Below are 20,702 nucleotides of genomic sequence, written 5' to 3' on the forward strand. Positions count from 1 at the left end.
CATCCTCTTGGCCGATGTGATTGCCACCAAAAAAACGGTTTTTAAAGATAAAATCTTCAGAGATGCCTCTGCTAGAGGTTCAAAGGGCGGATAAAACCAAATTTAGATCCCAGGGCGGACAGGTTTCCCTAATGTTGGGAACTAAACGGCCTAGAGCCCTGAAGAATCTAGATATCAGGATGTTTGAGGCTAAACACCTGAAAGAAAAGAAACTGATCGCTGAAACTTGTAATTTTAAAGATGCTGGCTTCAAACCCTTTGCGAATCCCATCTGAAGGAATTTGAGAATCTTTTGGATGGAGGCAGAAATAGGGTCCTCTTTAAACCTATAACACCATTGACAAAAATTCTTCCAAATCTTGGAGTAAACCTTCGATGTAGACTCTTTGTTAGTAGCCAATAAAATTGTTATGACCTCAGGATCTAGGCCTTTACTCTTTAAAATCTGGAGTTCAGACACCAAGCCGTCAACTGGAATCTCTGAAGGGTTGGAAGAGGAACCATGGAGGGATCTAGAATTTCTTCTGAGAGTGGAAGCTTCCAAAAAGTGGCCCCTGGAATATTTAGAAGAACCGAAAACCAGCTTCTTCTTGGCCACCAGGGAAGGATTATGACAATTCTTACTTTTTCCAACCTGATCTTTTGAAGCACTTTGGGAATAAGAACTACCGGAGGGAAAACATATGCAAGGTTGAACTTCCATGGTACTGACAGAGCATCTATGATATCGGGCTTGTCTGCGGGGTTCAGAGATGCAAACCGTCTTGTCTTCCTGTTTGTCCTGGAGGCCATAAGGTCTATTTCTGGACAACCAAAACGGTCTGAAATAATCCTGAAAATTCTGCACGAAAGGGACCAATCTGTTTGTTTCAAGTGATGACGACTCAGGGCGTCTGCTAATACGTTGAATTTTCCCAGTATGGGAAACGCCAAGATCGATAGGAGGTGCACTTCTGACCACAGCATGATCTTTGAACAAAGAACTTCACATTTTGTCGACCTTGTACCTCCTTGTTTGTTTAAGAATGCCACTGTCGTTCGATTGTCCGAACGTATCTGAATATTCTGACCTTTTATGTGGAACTGAAAAGCCAGGAGAGCCATCCATACTGCCTTCAATTCTTTGAAATTTGAGGAAGTTCTTACATCCTTTCCTTGCCAAAGCCCCTGCTTCTTTAGGTGCCTCAAATGGGCACCCCAGCCCAGTGCGGAGGCGTCTATTAAAATTCTGAAGGATTTCATTTGGAATGAAAGCCCTACTTGCAGGAACCGAGACGAGGTCCACCAATAAAGACTCCTCCAAGTATGATTGTTGAATTTCATCAGCCCGTCTAGGCTGTCTGTCCGCCGATTCCATACTTGTAGAATGTTTTTCTGAAGAGGCCTCATTCTGGCTTTTGCCCAACCGACGGCCGGGATAGAAGCCGTAAACAGGCCCAGTAAACTCATCGCTTCTCTGACTGAAAAAACACCTTTTTCTCTGAGTCTCTGAATTGAATGTTTTATCTTTATCTTCTCCTCTGGCAGGAAAATCTTCATAGAGATCGAGTCTAAGATTAGACCCAAGAACTGAATTCTTTGAACCGGAATCAATTCCAACTTGCTGAAATTTATTAGCCAACCATGAGTTTGTAGAGCTTGTAAAGCTGTCAGAAGGTCTAGTTTTAGTTGCTCCTTTGACTCCGCAATCAATAGCCAGTCGTCCAAATAAGGGATTACATAAATCCCCAAACTTCTTAGATACGCTGAGATGTCCACTAGCAGTTTTGTGAACACCCTGGGCGCAGATGAAAGGCCGAATGGGAGGGCTTTGAATTGGTAATGCTTGGTCACCAATTGGATGCATATCGCAAATCTTAGAAGCCTTTTGCTGGATTCTGCAATGGGCACATGAAGATAAGTGTCCTTTAAATCCAGGGACGCAAACCAATTTCTTGGCTGAACCAGAAGAGAAGCAGATTTTTTTGATTCCATACGGAACCACTTTTTTACAATATACTTTGTATACTTATATGGCCTTTAGGTCTAGTATGGGTCTGCAAGAACCATCTGGCTTTGGTACCAAAAATAGTCTTGAATATGTGCCCTGATGTCTTTCTCTGAGGGGTACTTCTTCCACCACTCTCTTCTGCAGGAGTGTTGACACTTCTTGCATCAAAGCTAACTCTGTTTCCTGAGAATGAACCTTGGAACATAAAAAAAAAAAATTCGGGGTATTTGTCAGTTCCAGACTGTACCCATACTTTATTACTAAGAGAACCCAGCGATCCGATGTCGTACTTTCCCAGTGATGTAGGAAGTGAGACAATCTTCCTCCCACTGGCCTGGCGTCACAACATTTTATTTCTCTTGTCCGTGAGTCTCTTTTTTTCTATAATCAAAGACTTTCTTTTGTTGACCCCTATAGTAGTTCCTGCGTTCACTTTACGGTCCCAAACTTATAGGATTCAGGCAAGGCCTTCCTGCATCTGTTTTAACAGATCATCTAGTTTAGACATGAATAGTCTTCCAGATTCAAAGGGTAAGTCACACAAATTTTTTGATGCCGCGTCAGCTGACTAGTTTCTAAGCCAACGTGCTCTTCTAGATACGGTCGATAGACCCAAATTCTTAGCAGAAAATTTTAGACTTTCTGAGGAAGCATCTACCAAAAAATCTGCCGACATTTTGATATTTTTTTAATAGCTTCACAGGATCTTCCTTTGAATCCCCTGCATAAACCTTCTCTAGTTCTTCTAGCCAATGTTTTTGGGCTTTAGCCACGGATGTTCCTGCGATAAGAGCTTTGGCTTGGGCTGCTGAAGAAACAAACATCTTCTTTAAGGACAAGTCCATCCGCTTCTCCACCACATCCCTTAAACCACTTGAGTCACCAATAGGTAACGCCGTTTTCTTCCCAATCTGAGTTATCGGGACGTCCACTACAGGGACTGTATCCAGCAGGCAGTCCTGATCCGCTTCTATGGAAAAAAGAGTTTTAAAGTGTTTTGAAATAAAGGGTTTGTGACCTGGGTATTTCCATTCTCTTAAAACCAACTCCTTAAGTTGTTGATGTAAAGGGAAAACTTTAGTTCTTTTCCCAGACACTCCATTGTCCATAATGTTCTGTACTTCCTTTACTAATTTCCCTATGGCTTCTTCTGGAAAAGCAAATTCCTCCTCAGATGAATCACTAGCTGAATCCTCTCCAGAATCAGAAGCACCAGTACCTGAGCTTGTATATGAATCTTCCCAGGTTCTCTGCCTTTTCTTTGAATGTTTTACTACCTGTAAATCCTGAGACACCGAAGCCTGGGCTGATTGCATAGCTGCCGTCTGCATATCCACAAATGTTTGTTGCATACTCTGCTGTAACCAGCTAAGAAATGTGGACATTTCAGATTTTTTAGCTTCCTCCGCAGCCTCTTTGGAACATATAGAAAAAAGTTTATTTTTATATCCATCCGGCATAGGTTGGAAACATATTGAGCAACTTAAATGCTTGGATTTTGTAGAGCATTTCCCCTTTTCTGTAACTTTCTCCGGAATCTCTGGATTAGACATACTGAGGAAACAAAGAGAAATAAAAAATTTTAAAAAAATTTTTTTTATTTCCCCTTTAAGATTCAGGCTAGAGCCATTTAAAATAAAAGCTAAATGTCTTACCTTAAATGGCCTCACAGTGTGTTGGAGGGCAAGTGAGAAACACACTTGCAACAGATCTGATGGCTCCTGGCAAACAGAGGTTGCTGCTGGAAGTTGCTCTTTTAAGTCCTGTAGCCACTGAATGAAAAACGCCAAGTTCAGATTTGGCACCTGAATCCAGGTTCGCATTGCGCATGTGCATAGCGCTCCGCGAATCCCTGGTGGAACGCAACGTAACATGTACGTGCGTTCCACCGCAGGACCTCCCAGCTGACGCACGCCTGCGTCCTTCGTCTGACCGGCACCTGGCGCGGACGAGACGGGATATATATAAAAAAAAACGGCTGAGCACGCAAAGAACTGGGGTTATGTGAGGTGAGACGTTATTTAAAGGAATGTAGTTAATGAAGGGGAGGGTCTTAAAAAAGTTGGAGAATTGCCTGCCTATTTTTCCCTCCAGATTAGAAATCCCATTGGTAAAGCACTGCCTCTAATCTGAAGGGAAAAACATTTTTTCTTTACACCTTTGTCAACCACAGCAATTTCAACATTTTTTTAACCCTTTCCCTGCTGTGTGATCACTGTACAATTCGGTCTCCGTTATCAGTGTGAAAAGAGGGTTCTCCGATCAGTTTGTAGTATAGTGTGTGTTAGGCATGTAGGCAGGGGTCAAGTCCTGGGGAAAAAAAGTGTGGGAACTCACCCAAGATTCCCGCCCCGCCCCCTAAAAAATAAAATAATTTACACTCCTATGCATATAGTGCAGTGCAAAGTATGTATAATGAATGTAATGTGTTTGTAGTGAGTGCAGAGTGTATAATGAATGTAGTGTGATCGTAGTGAGTGCAGAGTGTATATAGTGAATGTAGTGTGTTTGTAGTGAGTGCAGAGTGTGTATAATGAATGTAGTGTGTTTGTGGTGAGTGCAGAGTGTGTATAGTGAATGCAGAGTGTGTATAGTGAATGTAGAGTGTGTATAGTGAATGTAGTGTGTTTGTAGTGAATGCAGAGTGTGTATAATGAATGCAGTGTGTGTAGTGAGTGCAGAGTGTATAATGAATGTAGTGTGTTTGTAGTGAGTGCATAGTGTGTATAATGAATGTAATATGTTTGTAGTGAGTGAAGAGTGTATAATGAATGCAGAGTGTGTATAGTGAATGTAGTTTGTTTGTAGTGAGTGCAGTGTGTATAATAAATGTACTGTGCAGTGAGTGCAGTGTCTATAATGAATGTAGCGTGTTTGTAGTGAGTGCAGAGTGTGTATAATGAATGTAGTGTGTTTGTAGTGAGTGCAATGTGTATAATAAATGTAGTATGTTTGTAGTGAGTGCAGAGTGTGTATAGTGAATGTAGTGAGTGCAGAGTGTGTATAGTAAATGTAGTGTATTGGTAATGAGTGCAGAGTGTGTATAGTAAATGTAGTGTATTGGTAATGAGTGCAGAGTGTGTATAATGAATGTAGTGTGTTTGTAGTAAGTGCAGATTGTGTATAATGAATGCAGTGTGTGTGCAGGATGGTGTGTGTGTGTGCTGGATGGTGTGTGTGTGTGTGTGTGTGTGTGTGTATGCTGGATGGTGTGTATGCTGGATGGTGTGTGTGTGTGTGCTGGATGGTGTGTGTGTGTGTGCTGGATGGTGTGTGTGTGTGTGTGTATGCTGGATGGTGTGTGTGCTGGATGGTGCGTGTGCTGGATGGTGCGTGTGCTGGATGGTGCGTGTGCTGGATGGTGCGTGTGCTGGATGGTGCGTGTGCTGGATGGTGCGTGTGCTGGATGGTGCGTGTGCTGGATGGTGCGTGTGCTGGATGGTGCGTGTGCTGGATGGTGCGTGTGCTGGATGGTGCGTGTGCTGGATGGTGCGTGTGCTGGATGGTGCGTGTGCTGGATGGTGCGTGTGCTGGATGGTGCGTGTGCTGGATGGTGCTGGTGCGTGTGCGTGTGCGCGTGTGCTGGATGGTGCGTGTGCGCGTGTGCTGGATGGTGCGTATGCGCGTGTGCTGGATGGTGCGTATGCGCGTGTGCTGGATGGTGCGTGTGTGTTAATGGGTTAATCCAAACGCCCTCCCTCCAACCATATGCAACCCTGTTTCCTGTGCAGGCGTGACAGTTACATGAAAATATCAAAATGTTCTTAAAGTGACACTGTAGTAACCAGAACAACTACAGATTATGGTATTTGTTCTGGTGAGTAGAATCATTGCTTTTTGCAATAAATAGATACCTCTATTGGCCACTCCTCATATGGCTACTAGAGCTGCTTCCTGGGGCACTGCCATTCAGTGCCTCCACCCTCTGCATGGAGACACTGAACTTTCCTCATAGAGATGCACCGATTCAATGCATTTCTATGAGGAGGTACTGATTGGCCAGGGCTGTGTTTGGCTTATGCTGGCTCTACCCCTGATCTGCCTCCTTGACAGTCTCAACCAATTCAATGCTTTCTTATGGTAAAGCAATGTGATTGGCTGAGAACGTGACACACGTGACACAAACGTATTGAAGCTCAAGAAAGTCTTGTTCCTTAAGGGGTTAAACTTATGTTGTGTTTTAGGTTAAGGAGACTTCAGCCACCAAAACAACTTTAGCTTAATGAAGCAGGTTTAATGTATAGATCATGTTTCTGCAGTCTGACTGCTCAAATCTCTGCAATTTAGGAGTTAAATCACTGTTTATCCAGCCATAGGCACACCTCTGCATGTGACTTACAAAGCATTCCTAAAATGTCCTGTATTAGGCATCTAATGTTTACACTTCCTTCATTGCAAATTCTGTTTAATTTAGAATTTATCATCTCCGGGTCTTTTAATAGCTTGCTAGACCCTGCAGGAGCCTCCCGTGTGTGATTTAAGTTCAATTTGCAGAGCAGGCAATACAAACTTTTAAAATAAGATACATCTGATTGAAAATAAAAAAAAAAAATGGTTTACATGCAGGCTGTATCAGTCACTGTGACTGTATTAACAGAAATAAAATGTATTTAACTTATGAAAGGCAGTTAATTGACAGGGCTGTCAAACTTTAGAGGTATGACCTATATACCAAAACTGCTTCATTATTCTATAGTTGGTGACTATAGTGTATAGGGTCCCTTTAATGTTTACTGTGTTCAATTCTTTCTGTACCAGTAATAAAATATAAAAAAAAACACATGTCAAAAAGGAGAATCAATACCTTTGTATGAGGTACTTCTTTTTCATCAAAGTTCAGTAAGTTCTCATTCTTTTCCTTACATTCTGTAACCTGCTCCTCCTCACTATCGCTTTCAAGAAAACGTTTTTTGTTTACCAATTTCACAGGAGAGTCTGCTTCATCATTTGAAGAAAATCTAGTTTAAAAAAAAAAAAATAATAAATTAAAAAAAAAAATATATATATATATATATATATATATATATATATATATATATATATATAGTAAACTTAAAACTTATCAGGGCTACAAAATCTGTATTACAAGTATAACTATATAACCTTTTAATGATATAAATAAATAAGACTTTCACCATAAGTACTTACTGAAAAATGTGTGTGCATGCTGCTAAGGTGAAAATGCAAGGATGTAATATAGATCTATTGTGGACAGTCACAAATAAAAGTAAGTGAGACATGCTCAAATAGAACTATAGTATGAGGATAAACAAGGTACAACAAATGCAAATAGATGAACTTGTGTCATGACACAGGACGTTGAGGTGTGGGTGGGTGGGGAGCATTCAAGAGATAAGTTCCGGCCACTATGGATGCTCTATATAAGCAGACCGCCTGATCCCTCTGTCTGAAAGCAACACAATGGAACAACTGAAGGACTGACTGGGTACAAGATATTGCTAACTGAGCAGACCAGGCAGTATAGTATAATATCACTGCTTGCCCTGGGTGGATGGAAAAGGTTTGTATCCTCCTTCAAAGCAGAGGTTACTCTCTAATTAGGCGATATCACGCAAGCTCTGGACAATCAAAACGTTGCTTCAGGTTACCATGGCAACGTTCTGACTTCTGGAGATTATAAGACACACCCGGCGGAGCTGCAGACAAGAGAGACAGCCCATCAGACCACCAGTGAGCGTCACAGCCCACAGGACCACAAAAAAACAAACAAAAAACAGTCAGCTCCTCACTCTGCCACCAGTCACCCCCCCCCCCCACACACTGTCACCAGTCACCCCCTCACTCTGCCACCATTCACTCCTTCCATCCCTCACTCTGCCAACTGTCATCCCCTCCCTCACTCTGCTATCCCTAGGCCTCACTATGTGCCCTACACACACTACATCCCTATTCCACCACACACTATGTGCCTTACAAACTCTATATAACCTACAAGCATACACACTAAATCCCTATCCCACACTATCGTGTATTCCCTACATCCATATCTTGCACGACACCATGTTCCCTACACACACTACAACTCTATCCTGCACCACACCATGTTCCCTACACAAATGCACACTACATCCTGATCCCACCACACACACACTGCATATCCTACACACTACAAGGCTATCCCACACCACACTATATTCCCAAACACCAGTTTTTAAAGGGGAGCTCTAGGCACCAGAGCCACTACAGTTTAATATAGTGGTTCTTGAGTGTAATATCTTGATTTATGTTGTTTTTAAGGGTAGTTGAAATAAATAATATATATATATAGATAGAGATATATATATATATAGTATACAATGTTACCCAGCACGCACACTCAAAACTATGAAAAAATGCCGGGTGCATAAAAAGCCATAGCCAAAAACTACTATAATGTGTAATAAATGAGGGCTTGCACTCACGGTCTGTAGATAAGTAAAATACTTCTTGTTTATTTCAATTCAATAAAATGTATTTAGTTCAAATTTATTTAAAGTTTATTTCAATTCATGTTTGTGTTCCTGACCCTATAGTGTTCCTTTAATATAGATGTATATTAGCCTGGCGAGCCTTTAACCCAAGAAGATAGAAATAGATATATATATATATATATATATATATATATATATAGATATATATATATATATATATATATATATATATATCTATATATATATATATATATATATATATATATATATATATATATATATCTATCTTCTTGGGTTAAAGGCTCGCCAGGCTAATATACGTCTATATTAAAGGAACACTATAGGGTCAGGAACACAAACATGACCCTATAGTGTTAAACCCACCATTAAGGGGGTCAGGCGCCGCCCCCTACATCATAACTTTTAAATTAAACTCTGGACATAAGGAAACTACCCATATAAGGACCCTACCGCCAATACAGCACATTCCAGAGTCCTGGTACAGAATAACAAACTAGCATCTGTACTTTTTAACCCATTAGACATCCATACCTTAATCTGTATTTGAATAGGAACAGAGGAACATAGAATAAGTTATATTCTACATGGAGCAAAGAGATCTACTATGTAAGCACTGCCTTTTCTGTAGCCAAGCAGGTCAATGGATATAAATGACCTCATGATTTTGCCTCCGTTAATTATAGTTATAATTTTTTTATAAAGTAAACTACAATAAAATACGACTATTACACACATTTAACTCTCTTCTTCGCCCTGTTGTTCCTCCTCCACCTACTAACTTGACCGTCTCAGACTTTGCAAATCACTTCACTGACAAGATCTCTACAATCAGGGAAGAGCTCTCTCATCTTTCTTCTTCCCCTTACAATACTTCCCCTAACCTCACTCCCTCTGCTGTTCTATGTTCATTCGAACTCCCTACAGCGTAAGAGGTTTCTGCTCTGCTCCAGTCCTCCCGCTCCACCACCTGCTCCCTAGATCCAATTCCCTTGCATCTCATCCATACTCTGTCTTGTCTTTCTCTACCTCTCACTAAAATTCTCAATCTCTCTCTCTCCACTGGCATATTTCCAGCACCCTTCAAACTGCAACTGTAACCCCAATTCTAAAGAAGCCCAATCGTGACCCTAACTCCCCGTCCAACTAACGTCCTATCTCGCTACTGCCTTTTGTGTCCAAGATATTTGAAATAGTTGTGTATGAGAGATTGACAGACTTCCTTGAGTCAAATTCTCTGCTAGACCCGCTTCAGTCTGGTTTCCACGCCGAGCACTCTGTGGAATCGGCACTGACCAAAGTATCCAATGATCAACTCGCTGCAAAATCTCGGTGTCACTACCAGGGCAAAACGGAGGCTTATAGCTGCCTGACATGCATTTATACTATAAAGTAGCCCTTTTGTCCACAGTCCTATTATCACATACAGCAGACAATGTGCCACAATGGGTGGAGATGGAGTCTGCGTGGTCGTGCCCTAAGGGCCTTAAATATCTATATCGAATTCCCCATAAAATGCGACCATGACTACCAGATATGCCTAACACGACATCACTACTAATAAAAACATGGAATACAGCCAAACCACAAATTGGTTATACAAAGAATTGGATGCTAGCAACTCCTATCTATAGTCTCCACATAGCTAACCCCCACCCATGACTACTGCCCATGGGGTGGGTGCACGTTCGTTATCCCTATGCCTCGAAACAATGCTGGAGATGCGAGGCAGACGAGGGCACAAGGTACCTCATTTGGTGGACAATCTACCATTGTCCCAGACCCTTACTGTGACACAATGTAATCTTGCAGAGTCTGCATTAGCTCTAGAATTATGCTTTGCACATAATGCAATAGTGAAAATGGTTATGGTCCTTGTCATCTTTGGTTTGGCAAAACAAGGAACAATATAGGTCTGACATAACAGACCTATTTTTATCCTTTTCTCTTCAAGTAAAAAGACATCCATAACCTCTCAATACATGTTTAGAACAAGGAATGAAATTGAAGTTGTTGGATCTAATTGAGACTTTCCCCAATTTATGATACAGCCATGGTTGATGAAATATTTTACCTTATTCAAGTATTACTGCTCTTTTGTTATTGCCAAGATGAGCCAGTGGTCCAAGTACAGTACAATGAATATTAACAGTTTTCTTATATATGTGTAGAGATTTTTTTGTGAATATTCTTGGGGAAGATAATAATGCAAAGGGTAGCGTTTTAGAATGAAAGTGATGGAATTGTCCTCTTTTTAACCTGTAATATCTGCTTTTTTTGAGCAATATTTAGGTGAACATCTTATGATGCCAATGATGCAATGGAGTCTCCCTTTCTGATTAATTGTATGGCTGAAGCAATGGATTCCATCCTGAACTTCTGTTTTTAAATCTGTTTACAAATTTTAGATCCAGTAAAGGACAAAAGATACAATCGTATCTGTAACGGATCGCCTGGCACCCCGACCGAGAACCTCCGATAAAGGATGCTCCTAGCGTTTCCTGAGGACTCCAAGCACTCTGGCAGACACCACAATCACCGAATCTAAGAAGCATATAAATCCTGTCAAGCCTCTGAATGCTGTAGACAGTTGAATAGGAACCATACGAATAGGTTTGCACTCCTAGCAGTCAAACTGGAACAGCATGCAATAAATCCTCCCCCAATAATGAGACGACACTTCACTTTGAGGGTAAAACAGGAACTCTGGACTGGCTCATCCAGCCTGACTTTTATTACACTTGTACACTTACAGGCCGCACCCAGGGGGAGGCATAAAATAACCAATCACATACATGGTTCCACCCACACATCCCCTCCCCTCAGATAACAGTAAACCCAATTATACGGTACACATTTTTAGCCAAGTTCTGGATGTACCCCAAAAACACCTTATTCAGGGGGACAACATATCCAAAAATCAGTTCATTCGGATAAACGGTTCGGGAGATATGGGGTTCCAAAGATTTGACCGACCGCATGGGTAAAGTATCCGAAAACAGTTCCATGCATTTTGGCCCTGCGGTCGGTCACAGACAAGGGAATGAAAACAGACGAATTGCCTGTGTTATGGAGCCTAAAGAGGATTCGAATGAACCCCCTAGTTCGTGGGGTTCTTTCTACCGAACGACGGGCTGTTCGGTAGTTTCCCCACGAAATCCTGGAAGTCTGGAGGTCTCAGCGGTGCTTGCCTAGTCGATTGTCCGATTTTAGTTCCAGACACTCGACGGCAAAACACCGCTGTTCGGGAGTTTAAGATGGCTGCCGCCACGTGTTCGTTTCCCGAATGGCGGCCACCCAGAGGACAAAGAATACATTACACTGATTGCCAATTACCCGTTTGCAACATTGTTGCAAACGGTAATTGGAGGCACACTTATTCCTGGGTGGTCTGGTTGTTCGGTAGTTTCCTCAATACAATGAATGGAGTGATTCTACCGAACAATCAGATGAATGCTGCATATATATAACCCAGGTTAACTCAACACATAAATACATACATGATATTAAAGGCAGTATTACTGTAATATGCTCCACAGTCTTAAAGGGACAGTATTCCCAAAAGTCCCAATATGTCCACGGATGGCCCTTAAAGGCCCAGTAGCAGTAATATAAACTATTACATGCCCAAATATAGTTTTTACAGTGCAATATGTCCAGGGGCCATAGTCGCAGGGCAGGAGGCTAGCAACCAGGCTTCTCCAGTTCACAGTGGCGAGGTTGGTTTCGCCACAGTATCTATTTTTACAATGGACAAAGCCTTGAATAAATACCATGAAACAATACTAGTAATGGTACTTGCTCTAACACTGTAGATAACCCCATAGATGTGGCAGCAGGTTTCAGGAATTCAGCTTTCACATCACATAAGAGGTCAGATGCTATCATGAGGTTTTGTAAGGATCATCAGATTTTTTTTTATTTTTATTATTTGTTTAGAGAACCCATCCCTACTCATCCCTGAGATCTTGCTGCTGATGCATACTCCGTAGCGCTCAATGATTAAGGTAGAATGCATAACATCCTTTAATCTCAGGCTTGCAAGTAGCAAATACATGCCAATGCCAATTACGGCACAAAGTTCACGTAGGCAGGAGAGGAGAGTAGCAACCAGCATGCAGGCACCAGGATGTGTACTCCACACATGGAGTGGAGAAAATACTCCCAGATGCCAAAGGATGTAACAGAGTCTCTAAGCAAAACCCATGTGCTTCCACCAACTGTCTGTTAATAAAAAAAATGAAAATCTGCCAATCCATTTTCAAGTGGGACAGTCAGATCTTGGGGTGTTTGGTGGGTTTCACACTATGAGAGGAGGCGTTATGTTCGGAATTATTGAATTATTCGTGTAAAAAACAAAAAACAAATTTAATAACATAATCCTGGGTGCAACCAAATCAGGAACCAGCACCAGGTCCCATTTACATTAGATATAAGAGAAGAAAAGGTCCAGGCAGGTCCAGGAAATAAAGGAGGCAAAATGTAGAGGATCACTATAGGGTGAGGAACACAAACATGTATTCCTGACCCTATAGTGCTAAAACCACCATCTCGCCCCCCTGGGCCCATCATGCCTCCATAAATATAGCAGAATCTTACTGTATTCAAGCCAGAAGCTGTAAAAAAAAAAAAAAACAGCAGTCTGCTGACATCATCAGAAGTGGTAGCCTGATCCAATCACAGTACTTCCCCATAGGATTGGCTGAGACTGATAAAGAGGCAGATCAGGGGCAGAGCCAGCATGATTCAAAAACAGCCCTGGCCAATCAGCATCTCCTCATAGAGATGAATTGAATCAATGAATCTCATTGAGGAAAGTTCAGTGTCTGCATGCAGAGGGAGGGGAGATATTGAATGTTTGGATGCATTTTAGGCAGCCATGACCCAGGAAGGATCTCTAACAGACATCTAAGGAGTGGACAGTGAGGTTATCACTAGGCTGTAATGTAAACACTGCATTTTCTCTGAAAAGACAGTGTTTACAGCAAAAATCCTAAAGGTAATGATTCTACTCACCAGAACAAATTCAATAAGCTGTAGTTGTTCTGGTGACTATAGTGTTCCTTTAATGAAACAAAAACAGTCAGCAACGTTTAAACCTAAATGGTTTTTCTCAAGCTTAAAAAAAAAAAAATAACATTAAGGTTGAAACGTTGCTGACTGTTTTTTTTTGCATCAGCTAACATTCATTTAATATTTTTTTTATTTAGAGCCTGTCTGTCCCTACCAGAGGAACAGCTGCAAAAACCTTGTTTTCTACTGCCACTAATCTTGAAGAGGAAAAAAAAACAACCTGTAAAAGTAAATTAATTTATTGCGATGTGAAAGCAATTCACATTATATATTAAAATAAGCACTATACGTGCATTCTTAAAGGATATCTCCAGTGCACTGCAGGTTCCCTCTCCCTCCCACCCCCCAATCCCCGGTACTGAAAGGGTGAAAACCCCTTCAAGTCACTTATCTGAGGCAGCAACGATGTCCCTCGTCACTGTCTACTCCTCCGCGCAGCTCCTCCTACTGTCTCCGTCGGCTGGTGGGTGAGACTGATCCCGCCCACCGGCCAGGAAGACCTAATGCGCATGCGCGGCATGCGCATTAGCACTCCCCATAGGAAAGCATTGAAAAATAATTTTAATGCTTTCCTATAGGGAAATGAGCGACGCTGGAGGTCCTCACACAGCGTGAGGACATCCAGCGACGCTCTAGCAAAGGAAATCTTTGCTATGATTCAGGAAGTGACCTCTAGTTGCCGTCTAGTAGACAGCCACTAGAGGTGGAGTTAACCCTGCAAGGTAATTATTGCAGTTAGGAAAACATCCAAATCACCATCTTTGTCCTAAGTTGGAAAGTTGGAAAGTTCTCTGCACATGGTTTTGGTGCAGAAGAGTCTCTGGAATTGATACTTATAGGGGAGGCAGTCAACCTCTCCAACTCAGCCATTTTTAGTTCATGCTCTCTGGCAGCTTGGCGCTCTGCAGCCTCTCGCTCTCTCTCAGCTTGGCGCTCTCTCTCACCCTCCTGATATTGAAGGATAAGCTGTAGTCTTTGGTTTGTATCTGCTGAGTCCACATATTTCAACACAGTTTGCAAGTAAGAATCCAAAGGATCTCCAGATCTCGGTACATCATTGACAAAAGCTGCAGGTATCTCCTCTGCAGTGTTTGAGGCCTTACTTTGCACTGCTTGTTGCAAATCATAGTCCACCAGCGCTTGTAATAGTTCCTCTTTTGTTTTTCCCCGACAGGGAATAGATCTCTCCCGGCAAAGCTGGTCTAGCACTGCCTTGGACTGTGCCTGGTACTCCATTTGGTAAATAAAAGATAGCAAAGAAAAAACAGAGAGGGGGGGGACTGTTGACGTGTAAATATATTATATATGCACTGAGTTCAGCCTTTGGAAATTGAGACAATTTCTTTTAGTGCCTGGATTAACCAACAAATCCAGCAACACTAAAATCTGGTATAAAAAGATGAAAAATCTTTTTAATTATCCCACCGCTATGCCACCAATTTGTCCCGAACGCACCCTACTCCAAGAGTGTGCGTGACGTAGTTGTGGTGCCATAGAACTTAACCCCTTAACACCGCAGCCAAATGTACAAGTTGTGAATGAAACAAAACGTAAACAAAACCTGGCATTTGCGCTATATGTCTGTCCAACCGTAATTCACCTCTTTCATATTAAATGCACCCCCCCTTATTATATATCATTTTATTCAGGGGAAACAGGGCTTTCATTTAATATCAAATATTTGGCTATGAAACATAATTTAATATGAAAAAAATGGGAGAAAATAAGATTTTTTTTTATTTTTTTCGTTCTTCATGACATTTTAACTGTCAATGTCATAATACTGTTTGCTTTTACTGCAATAAAATACACATATTTGTATTCAGCAAAGTCTCACGTGTAAAACAGTACCCCCTATGTACAGGTTTTATGGTGTTTTGGGAAGTTACAGGGTCAAATATAGCGTGTTACATTTGAAATTGAAATTCGCCAGATTGGTTACGTTGCCTTTGAGACTGTATAGTAGCCCAGGAAATAAATTTATACCCATAATGGCATACCATTTGCAATAGTAGACGACCCAAGGTATTGCAAATAAGCGATGTCCAGTCTTTTTTAGTAGCCATTTGGTCACAAACACTGGCCAAAGTTAGCGTTTGTATTTGTTTGTGTGTGAAAAATGCAAAAAACGCCAATTTTGGCCAGTGTTTGTGACTAAGTGGCTACTAAAAAAGACTGGACATACCCCATTTGCAATACCTTTGGTTGTCTACTATTGCAAATGGTATGCCATCATAGGGGTAATTTTCATTCTTGGGCTACCATAGGGTCATAAAGGCAACGTAAGCAATCTGGCGAATTTTAATGTGAAAAAAATTAAACACAAGCCTTATATTTGACGCTGTAATTTTTGAAAACACCATAAAACCTGTACATGAGGGGTACTGTTGTACTCAGGAGACTTCGCTGAACACAAATATTTGTGTTTCAAAACAGTAAAAAGTATTGCAGCAATAATATCGTCCCTGTAAGTGCTGTTTGTGCGTGAAAAATGCAAAAAACGTCACTTTTACTGGCGATATCATGGTTGTAATACATTTTACTGTTTTGAAACACTAATATTTGTGTTCAGCGAAGTCTCCCGAGTAAAACAGTACCCCCCATGTACAGGTTTTATGGTGTCTTGGAAAGTTATAGGGTTAAATATAGTGCTAGCAAATTAAATTCCCTATACTTTCGGCATGGGTTGTCAGGCAGGTCCCGCTAATTGTAATTAATTAGGATACCTAATTATGTAAAATTATTACATAAATATATGTGTAGAATTAATATATGTATATATATACATATGTGTATATATACGTATATATATATATATATATATATATATATTTTAATATTTTTATTTATATATAGGTATATATATAGTGATATATATGTATATATTTATGTATATAGATATATATATTATTTCGTTATAAGTGTATTTTGATATAAATATATATATATTAATATCAGAATACAGTTAGAACGAAATAAAACACATCTATATATTTTTTAATATTTTATTTTTAATTATTTTTTTTATTTAATTTTTTTACGTATTTACATATTAATTTTTTTTATATTATTTATAAATATATATATAACAATAATTATATATATATTTAATCAGTATCAGTCTACGTGTAATTTGATATTAATATATATATATATAATTATATATATATATATTAATATTAAAATACACCTAGACGGTGTATGTGTATGTGTGTATATGTGTATATATATACTTAGATCATATATATATATAATATATATATATGATCTAAGTATATAATTTATTTATTTTTACACTGTTTTAACATTTTTTTATTTGATTTTCAGCCAGCAGGGGGACCAACTGTCATTACAGTTGGTCCCCCTGCTGGCAATGCAGCAGGCAGCTATACCGGCCATGTGATTGTGAGGTCCTCGCAAGGACCTCACTCTCACATGGCCGGGAGGGCTCCTGGAGGGCGGACGTGCCGCGGGGGGCTCCCTGGGAGTCCCCCGAACCGCGATCGCCGGCGTGGGACCGCCAGCGTGGGACCGCCAGCGACCGGGTAAGTTACTAAAAAACGGAGGGCGTACTATTACGTCCGGCGGCGTTTAGAGCCGCTTTTAAAAGGACGTAATAGTACGCCCTCCGGACTTAAGGGGTTAATAAATAAATGTTTATTATGAGCAAAAATAGTCACAGTGCATATAACAATATATAATAAACAAATTATTGACACCAACAACAGATAAAAACAAAAAGGATAAAATAACAGAAGGTTTTTCAAAGTACAACTTCTGTCCAGGGGGTCTCTGGCAAGGAAGGATGATGGTGACTCACTCAAAATTAGATCTTGGCCCCAAGCAAGTACACACCACCCTTCAGGATCACAGGAGATATACCCTGTGGAATTATCACACCCCACCCAGGGGCGTACCTATAGTGATTCCAAGTGACCACCTCCTTTGTTCCAGAAACAGCAAGCCAAATATAAACTTTTTGGTTTTATCTCCTCTACTGTACCTGCCACAGAAATAATAATTGCCTCTATGCATTTGTTATTGTTTTCCCATTCCATAGACATGTTGCACGCCCCACCTGCGATCCAATAGGACAGACATCACAATTCCTGCCACACGGTTTAAGTTGTGCAACTCATGTTTAGGCTTAAGTAAAAGATTGGGCTTGTCCCATTCCAAATATAATAAAAAAATTGGCTTTATTATTATTCTGTGGGGTAAATATGAATGTTTTTGTCCTTCCTTTGAGTAAGATACTGGAGCAAAGCTAAAATGGCATTTATATTTCAAAGAGTTTTACTCAGCACTTAATGGTACAGGCCAAATGGATGAAGAGACATTCAGACTTTTCCCAAGTGTAGAACCTCACACCTTGCAGAGCCTTGATTACTTCACATCCATATTAGTAAAACCCTTTCAACCTTGCTATGCCATCCACACTTCCCCTTCTGTCATCCGACCTCTGGGGGGACCCAGCTTCAAAAGATGTAACCCCTGTTGACCTCAGCAATAGCATCCTTTTGTGCCATTTACTACACAAATGGCATTAAATGATAATATTTCATAATGTAATACTAAATTATGCACCCTTGCCGTGACAGTGTAGATAGGATTTGTGGATTTATATTATGTCACTTGTATAGCCAGAAGGATAAGATGGGCAGGGGCTTGGTTGCTATTAAACCCTTCATTCCCCACACTCTCCCCACTGTCACAACATAGCAGATATAGCTACTTGTGACCAGTGTTAATTTGGCAGCACATTTCAATTTATTTTTAGTCATAGTCTTCTGACTAAAAAGCCATTTTGGTTTTAGTCGTATTTTAGTCATCTTAATTATTTTAGTCGACTAAAATTTTACTACCGTATATACTCGAGTATAAGCCAAGTTTTTCAGCCCATTTTTTGGCTTATACTCGAGTCAAGGTCTGTATTATGGCAATTTGCATTGCCATAATACAGACTGGGGGAGAGGGGGGCTGGCAGAGCTGTAACTTACCTTTCCTGCAGCTCCTGTCAGCTCTCTCCTCCTCTGCGCCGTCCGGTCAGCACCTCGGTTGACAGAAGAGCAGAACGGACGGCGCAGAGGAGGAGAGAGCTGACAGGAGCTGCAGGAAAGGTAAGTTACAGCTCTGCCAGCCCCCCTCTCCCCCCCACTGAACTGCCACTGGACCACCAGGGAAGGAGAGCCCCCCTCCCTGCCATATATCAAGCAGGGAGGGGGGACGAAAAAAAAAAATATATAAATAAAATAAGAAATAATAATAAAAAAATAATAATAATTAAAAAAAAAATAATAACAAAAAAAAGGGGTATAAGGACCACTATGGGAGGGGGGGGGGGGTATAAGGACCACTATGGGAGGGATGGGGTGGGTTAAGGACCACTATGGGAGGGAGGGGGTATAAGGACCACTATGGGAGGGAGGGGGGTATAAGGACCACTATGGGAGGGAGGGGGGTATAAGGACCACTATGGGAGGGAGGGGGGTATAAGGACCACTATGGGAGGGAGGGGGGTATAAGGACCACTATGGGAGGGAGGGGGGGATAAGGACCACTATGGGAGGGAGGGGGGGATAAGGACCACTATGGGAGGGAGGGGGGGTATAAGGACCACTATGGGAGGGAGGGGGGGGATAAGGACCACTATGGGAGGGAGGGGGGGATAAGGACCACTATGGGAGGGAGAAGGGGGATAAGGACCACTATGAGAGGGTGGGATAAGGACCACTATGGGAGGGGAGGGGGAAGTAAGGACCACTAGGGGGGGGGGGTGAAGGAGCACGGGGATGGGGAGGTAAGGACCACTGAGGGAGGAGGGGGGGGGGAAGTCAGGACATATGGGGGGGGGAGGGGGCGGCAAAAAATGTTTTGCCTACGGCGGCAAATATCCTTGCACCAGCCCTGCACACACTGCATTCATACACACACACGCTGCACTCATACACACACACATACGCACACACTGCATTCATTATACACACACTGTAAATAAATATTCAATTAATATATTTTTTTAGGATCTAATTTTATTTAGAAATTTACCAGTAGCTGCTGCATTTCCCACCCTAGTCTTATACTCGAGTCAATAAGTTTTCCCAGTTTTTTTGGATAAAATTAGGGGCCTCGGCTTATATTCGGGTCGGCTTATACTCGAGTATATACGGTAATTAACACTGCTTGTGACGTCAACCATCACTTATCACAATAAGATGAAGTAATCAGATTTAATCAACGAATACGTAGACACTTAAAAAGCAAAATCACCTACTTTTTATCGGTTTTCTTCTTTTCTTTAGTATCTGGCTTAGCATTCTCGTTCTTTAGCTCTGTTCCAAGCTTGGGCTGAAAGAATGATCTAGAAAATGTGCATGTTATCTTAATATCTTAATACATTAAAGTGACATGCATCAATTGAAAACAAATATACAAATAAAGCAAGAAATATTTTGAAAAGTACATAAAATGGTTATAAACATACTATAAACTTGTACTATTGCATTTCTGGCATGCATCTCAGCTAGGGGTTAATTTGTATGTAATTTGTCTTTGTGTGCATTGTGATTTTTTTATCATAATAAATATTCCTTTATTAAGTGTAGGTGTTGTGAAGGTGGATTATTATTATTATATCTAGTGTAGACAATGTATTTTAACCCTTTCACCACCAGAACCAAGCTTCACACACTTGGATTAGGGTGCATTCCTGACACTGTATTTACTTCATGTAATGATTAGTCTTATGTTAAATGTAAGTTTGTCTTTTACCTAGGCCCAATGCTTGTTTTATAGTTGCCTCTTTTAAATTGATCTGATATTAAATATTATATATGTTTGAATCTCATTTACCAAGTGTTTGCAGTTCACATATTCTATGGAGTTAATGCCTAGCAATACAAGTCATCAAATAGTTGGGAGCTTTGGTCTTTTAATAGCATTCTAGTGTGAAAGGGAGTAATTCTCTGTGTCGTGGCTTACTAATTCTGTTAATTTCATAGAAATTATTTAATCAATGTTATACAACTTATTTATAACAGAGTTGTTATCTTTTGTGTTTATATAAGCCAGACTACACCCCTATATAAAATACTTATATTATCTGAATAAGTTCCCCTAGGAAACCTATTTCCATAAAGTGTACCCCTCATATTAGTGAAATAGTTGTAAGTATTATAGATGATTATAGT

General features: G+C 40.7%; 1 protein-coding gene across 1 annotated transcript in view; it reads right to left on the reverse strand.

Annotated features, from left to right (window-relative positions):
- LIG1 (DNA ligase 1) overlaps positions 1 to 20,702 on the reverse strand; it is a 381,450-nt gene that overhangs the window by 328,303 nt on the left and 32,445 nt on the right. Inside the window, exon 3 of the mRNA XM_063435935.1 lies at positions 6,795 to 6,948. Coding sequence (XP_063292005.1) covers positions 6,795 to 6,948 — 154 coding nt within the window. The remainder of the gene's footprint in view (positions 1 to 6,794; positions 6,949 to 20,702) is intronic.

Source organism: Pelobates fuscus, chromosome 11 (genome assembly GCF_036172605.1).
Source record: "Pelobates fuscus isolate aPelFus1 chromosome 11, aPelFus1.pri, whole genome shotgun sequence".
Lineage (NCBI taxonomy): Eukaryota > Metazoa > Chordata > Amphibia > Anura > Pelobatidae > Pelobates > Pelobates fuscus.